General features: G+C 34.1%; 1 protein-coding gene across 1 annotated transcript in view; it reads right to left on the reverse strand.

The window, feature by feature from the left end:
* The window catches only part of LOC115215058 (dedicator of cytokinesis protein 7), a 213,939-nt gene extending 209,087 nt beyond the window's left edge, over nt 1-4,852 (reverse strand). Inside the window, exon 1 of the mRNA XM_036505609.1 lies at nt 4,697-4,852. Coding sequence (XP_036361502.1) covers nt 4,697-4,740 — 44 coding nt within the window. The 5' untranslated portion in view covers nt 4,741-4,852. The remainder of the gene's footprint in view (nt 1-4,696) is intronic.
* Between the last annotated feature and the right edge of the window lie 2,183 nt (nt 4,853-7,035).

Genomic DNA, 7,035 nt, shown 5'->3' on the forward strand with positions numbered 1-7,035 from the left:
GTGTGTATGCCAGACAACAACGGCCCAAGACAAGAGACAAAGTGCTGAGAAACATGTCAAACATATGCCATCATAAAAACACACATCATCATTTCAATATCCACTTTTCCAGAGTTTTTTGGGGCAGATTTTCAATGGCTGGATGTCTTCCCTGTTGTCAACCATCACAGAGGTGTAGTGAGGTTCTGAAGTTAGTGGGAGCAAGCATATAAAAAAAAGGTGCTGTGACATGTACCATTCAATTATCGACTCACCTCTCTTATAATACCCAAAATATTTCATCAGTTATAATATATGTAACAATATCATAACATATGAGACTTACAACTACTGATCCGGGTAACTAAAGATCTTTTTAAAAATTGGTAAAAAGGTACCAATTTTGAAAAATATGCTGGGGGGGGGGACTGCTCCTCTTGATCCCTTATTAGCTATGTCACTGACCATCATCAGGTAATATTTTCCCATGACCAGACATTTCTATGCAGAATACTGGAAATGAATGACACCGCATGTACAACAGTGACACTCATTTACAACTATTTCACAATCTCAAGACAAGGAGACACAAGATATATATACACACCCACACACAACAAAATCTACTCACAAGGCTTTGGTTGACCCAGGGTTATAGAAGAAGCCACAGTGGGACTAAATCGAAAACCATGCAGTCATTGGCTGTATGGTTAAGAAGCTTGCTTCCCAATCATGTGGTCTTGGGTTCAGTCCCACTGCATGGTAGCTTGGGCAGGTGTCTTCTACTGTAGCTCCAGGTCAACCAAAGCCTTATGTGTGGATTTAGTTGACGGAAACAGAAAGAAGCCAATGATACACACACACACATACATATATGTATGTAAATGAATGTCTTTTGTGTTTGTATTACATTTGTCTCCCGCCACTGCTTGACAACCATTGTTGGTTTATTTATGCCCCTGTAATTTAGTAGCTTAACAACACAAATCAATAGAATAAGTCACAGACACAAAAATAAGTACTGTGGTCGATTTGTCCAACTTAACCTTTGAATTAGTTCCATTCTGTCATTTGAACTCAGAATGTGTAGAGTTGAAAATAAACAGTATAAGACGCAGGAGTGGCTGTGTGGTAAGTAGCTTGCTAACCAACCAACATGGTTTCGGGTTCAGTCCCACTGCGTGGCATCTTGGGCAAGTGTCTTCTGCTATAGCCCCGGGCCGACCAATGCCTTGTGAGTGGATTTGGTAGACGGAAACTGAAAGAAGCCTGTCGTATATATGTATATATATATATGTATGTGTGTGTGTGTATGTTTGTGTGTCTGTGTTTGTCCCTCTAGCATTGCTTGACAACCGATGCTGGTGTGTTTATGTCCCCGTCACTTAGCGGTTCGGCAAAAGAGACAGGTAGAATAAGTACTGGGCTTACAAAGAATAAGTCCCGGGGTCGATTTGCTCGATTAAAGGCGGTGCTCCAGCATGGCCGCAGTCAAATGACTGAAACAAGTAAAAGAGTAAAGAGTAAGACATTTACTGTGAAGTTCTACCACTTCAGCCACCAGGCCAACCAGTCCTTTTTATAAGATGAGTCAATGAAGGTGCCAGAGCCACTATGTGGTCGTTAAATCAGCTAGAAATAACAGCCAAACCTCCACTCAAACACTACACTCTTTAAAAAAAAAGGGGGCACATCAGATATTATATTCCTTGATGCATTATGTCTAAAAAAATTTTTTTTTTTAATAGACAGGATATTCACCACTGGTCGCCTTTGTTATATTTTACTTATACTCACACGCACACGTGCATGCGTGTGGATAATGTGTTTGTATAATAAAAATACTAAACTTAATAGCTTCCGTTCTAAATGCGTGTAGTTAGTACGCGTAAATTTGTAAGAGAACCTTGTTGACATCGAATGGAGATATACACAAACACACTTTGTCATAAATGAAATAGACACACACTCGAAAATTTCTAGCTTTGACTTTAACACAAAAGTATTAGCACGAATGTCATTAGCAGTATATTTCCAGTATATGTTTACAAATATATATAGATTCTGTGTAAGAGCACAAACACACACGTCTGATGTATGTATAATCGTTGGTTTCAGTCAGATACTCATAGCAGAGAATTTGATATAGTATAAGCAAATGAATATATGCTTACACACACACACATTTCAATGACTTCTGTTTCATGATTAAATTTCACGTCGGAAAAAAAAAAGAATTTTCAGCAATGAATTTTATTTATTTATTTATTTGTTTGAAATAAAATTCTTCGTTGAAAAACCATCTGATGATTGGTTTGTTAGCATGAAACTTAAAGCAGTCTTCCGCTATTATAAAACATACTCTACGTAATGTGTCGAGTACTTGTTACTGAGTTCGTGATACCTCTTACAAAGTCTGTAAATCTATCTGTCTATTTTTCTTTATCTATCTATCCTTCTATATATTTATTCTATCTATTTATCTCAATGTATCTATCTATCTATTTGTCTATCTATCTATCTATTTGTCTATCTATCTATCTATCTATCTATATCTATCTATCAATCTATCTATCCATCTATATATTCTATCTATTTATCTCTATCTATCTATCTATCTATCTATCTATCTATCTATCTCTATCTATCTATTTATCTATAACTCTGATTATAACGATTTCAGTTATTCAACAATTTAATAATTTAATTTCAATAATCGGATAATTTAAAGTAAATTGTTCGAATAATCGAAAACATTAAATTCCAACATTCCAATTTAAGAACCTTCGCTTTCTAATAAAATACATAAATTTCATTTATACTAATGTACCAAGGACTATTCCCAGCATCTGTAAACACCAAAGTGCAGCAACCCATATATGTGGGAGTGAACACTATTGATAGCGTGTCTATATATTTATGTGGAAGATCTATTCGAATAACGAATTCAAGACTTATTAAAATGCTTTGAGATATATTCTGGGAACTACACATTACACGAAACGGAAGAGCACCGATCTAAGTACCTTGTTCTTTTATCAACGTCCTGTATCCAAAGGGCTGCAATTTGAATAATTAGTCAATGTAACAGAAGAGATCAATTAAGATTATTAATTCTCCATCCCCCCCACTTCCTGTGGAAATGTCAGACTTTGTGTCAATCATATAAGACATTGTTAATTCGTAGAAATAATAATAATAATAATAATAATAATAATAATTATAAGGGTATTTTTGTTTCTACTAATAATCTTATTTACTCTTTGGTGTTGTTCCCTTCTCCTTCACCAATCTTCTCGCCTACTCCAATTTACTGTATATATATATATATATATATATACCAATTAAGGACTGAACACGAAAAGTGGACAGTCAACATGCTAGATATAGACGTCCTTAATTGGTATATATAAATATTTTAATCTTCGGATTCTTTTCAATATGCTAGACCACTGGTTTTAATTGACTAATATCAATTTCTACCCTTGATTAATTTTATATATATATATATATATATACATATATATACGTGTGTGTGTGTGTGTGTGCTATTACATTGTATGTGTTTCCCAGGAAAGTCTTTACACAAATTACGTTTAGGGATGCCTATTCGTCTCTATTCATTTATATGAAAGACGGAAATAATCATCCGTGTTAAATCAAATTAATCACCCATTAAAAGATGTATCTGATTATGAAAAAATATAACAATATCTATCGTACATACATTATATATGTTTCAATTTAAATATACAAAATGTTAATATGCATAAAAGATATATGTATACACACGTAGATATATATATATATATATATATATATATTATATATATATATATTATATATATATATATGAGAGAGAGAGAGAGATAGAGGCATAGATAGATAGATAGATAGATAGATAGATAGATAGATAGATAGATAGATGAATAGATAGATAGATAAATAGATAAATAGATAGATAGATAGATAGATAGATAGATAGACAGATAGATAGATAGATAGATAGATAGATAGATAGATAGATGAGTGGGCGCGTGTGTACATATGAGAGAGGGAATATTATAATAGATTGTTTTGTATGGATGAATATATGTCAACAAACACGAGAATACAGGAAGCATGTAAGGAAGAGATCCTTTAAAATAAATTCTACGTATATTAAGATTTTTAAGTGGAACAAGAAGACGGAACTAATAATACAGTTAATCATTTGGCAATCGGGGTACCATAACAGTTTTAGGGTACCGTTGCAGGTTTAGCGACAAGTACCAGTAGGCAATTAAGTAGCCAAACGGGGATGTTCATTCGACCCCCAATTAGCCCCAAATAATTAATATAACTATAGGAATATTAAAAAAAGGAATTTGTGTTTTATATTAAGTCATATAAATGCAATCGGGGTACCATAACAGTTTTAGGGTACCGTTGCAGGTTTAGCGGCAAGCAAGGCAATTAAGTAGCCAAACGGGGATGTTCATTCGACCCCCAATAATTAATATAACTATAGGAATATTAAAAAAAGGAATTGTTTTATATTAGGTTATATATAAATGTATATAAGGGATGCTGATCATCGTTTGAAATAAGGTTGGAGAAAAACAGGGAAGAAGACATACAATCGAGGTGGGTTAATTGTAAAAAAAAAAAAAACCCAAAAAGACACTCGCGATGGCGATATAAATAATGACATAGCTGAGGAAATTAAGAAACTTACTTATTTAGCATATGAGCAAAAGCTCTCTGTCCGGTCGAAGCCATGATTTTGACTTCTGTAAGATTAGGAAAAAAAAAAAATTAGAAGCTTTAAGTCGCTTCCTCCAAAAGTCTACTGCTTCTTTCTCTCGCTAAGGTTAGGCCTATGCATTCGGTAATTTTGATCCACCGTTATTCCGGAATAAGAATAGCGGTGTTATCATTCCGTCATATTCTACATCGATTTCATACATGTGTATGTGTGTGAGAGAGCGAGTGTGTGTGTGTGTGTGTGTCTGTCTGTCTATATGCGTGTCTGTGTGCGTGTGTATGTGTGCATGTACCTCTCTTTCTCTGTTTTACACACACACACGCACATATAGATATGCATATATATATATATATATATATATATATAACACATTCTGCTTACGACTAGAAGAGAGATGAAATCAAAATGAAATTTCTACTCTCTAAAAATAAAATCAAAGTTTTATTTTTATTTACGCGCTCTGGTGAGACCGCTTAATGTAATCACGATAATGTTAGCATACGGTTATTAATATCAAAACTGGGTCCCAAACACATTCGCAATATTGCTGCTCTACCCTCTGGTTAATGCTATTATTCAAAAAGCCTCCGCCCCAAGATGATCCCAACAAGCGGCTTCCAGTCTATCTATCTATCTATCTATCTATCTATCTATCTATCTACCTACCTACCTACCTACCTACCTACCTAACTACCTATCTATCTATCTATCTATCTATCTATCTATCTATCTATCTATTTTACACGCACACACATACATATACATACACACACACACACACACACATATATATATATATATATATATATATATATATAATATATATATATATATATATATATAAAGGAAATACTACATCTAGCAATTGAGTCATCTGACCTCATCTGAGTATATTACTAGTATTTTAAGATGAAAAATCCGATCGACGAGCGCATACTACATCTGATAATGCACTCACATCAACTCACACACTCACAAACACAAACATATACACAGGCACACAACAAACACATACACACACACTAGATAAATGCCTGCTGGATCTCAACCACACCATAAAGAATATAAGTATGGATTTAACGAACGCTGAGAATGTCTGGTTTCCTTTTATTTATTCCTTTTATTTTATTGATTATGTTATGTTCCACTCTATTCCATATTCCTCTGCACTCGTTCGTTTATTAAACTACTTTCCTGGTTTAGTTATATGGTACGTTTGATATTGTTTTTTATTAATATTATTATTATTATTTATTATTTTTTTTGCAGTGTGATATCAGAGCCATGACGTCACAGATATCCCGTTACTGCACCAATTATACATACACACACACACGCACGCATGCACGTGCACGCACACACACATACGCACGCATACATACAAGTACGTGCTCACATTACATGCACCTCTCGCCTTTTCCTGCATTGTAGTACAGTTGTAGGAGAGAATGTAGTGTTTTTTTTAGTCTCCAGGTCAACCCTGATCCAGCTTGTCACTATCACAATAGATGTTCCTGGCGCTATCAACCCGTCTTTTATTCATACACAGTGCATATAGGACTACATTATGCAATAAAGCCTTCCGTTTTTAAAACGGTAGGGAGTAATACGGGGGGCGATTTGGCTGTAATTTCTCGTTTGTATATCCGCTGTATATCTCATATATCTTCTTTATATATAAAAGTGAAGTTGTGTGTCTGTCTCCTACGATTTAGATTTCTAACTACTCCCACATTTTGCGGTGCAGTTTAACCAAAACCGGGTATCTTATAGTCGTGATTCATATCGAGCCCTTCTGGGTATTAGCGCGCGTCTACGATTTTTAAAAATAATTTACCATAATTTTTTTCCATTTTAATGCATTTTTATCGCTATTATATAAGGGAAGTAACTCTCTAAAAATATCTACGATGAGTCGACGATTTTTTAAAAAATTTACCATCATTTTTTTCCATTGTAATGCATTTTTTCGCTATTATATAAGGGAAGTAACTCTCTAAAAATGTCTACGATGAGTCTACGATTTAAAAAAAAATTTACCATAATTTTTTTCCATTTTTGATGCATTTTTTTGCTATTTTTTGGCTATAACTCTCTAAAAATGCTTATATAGTTATTTCCCTTACAAACCCGAGCAACGCCGGGCGATACTGCTAGTAATATATATAATGTTTAGCCAGAGCTCAGCGTTGATCCAGTAGCCCTATAGATCTATGATGAAAGATGTTTCCGCTGTGACAATCCCATCTTATCTTCCCTTTTTTTCAGCTAACATAATGCTGAACTATATTATTAAATGGAGTTCCTTT

The sequence above is a fragment of the Octopus sinensis genome, linkage group LG8 (assembly GCF_006345805.1).
Source record: "Octopus sinensis linkage group LG8, ASM634580v1, whole genome shotgun sequence".
Classification (NCBI taxonomy): Eukaryota; Metazoa; Mollusca; class Cephalopoda; order Octopoda; family Octopodidae; genus Octopus; species Octopus sinensis.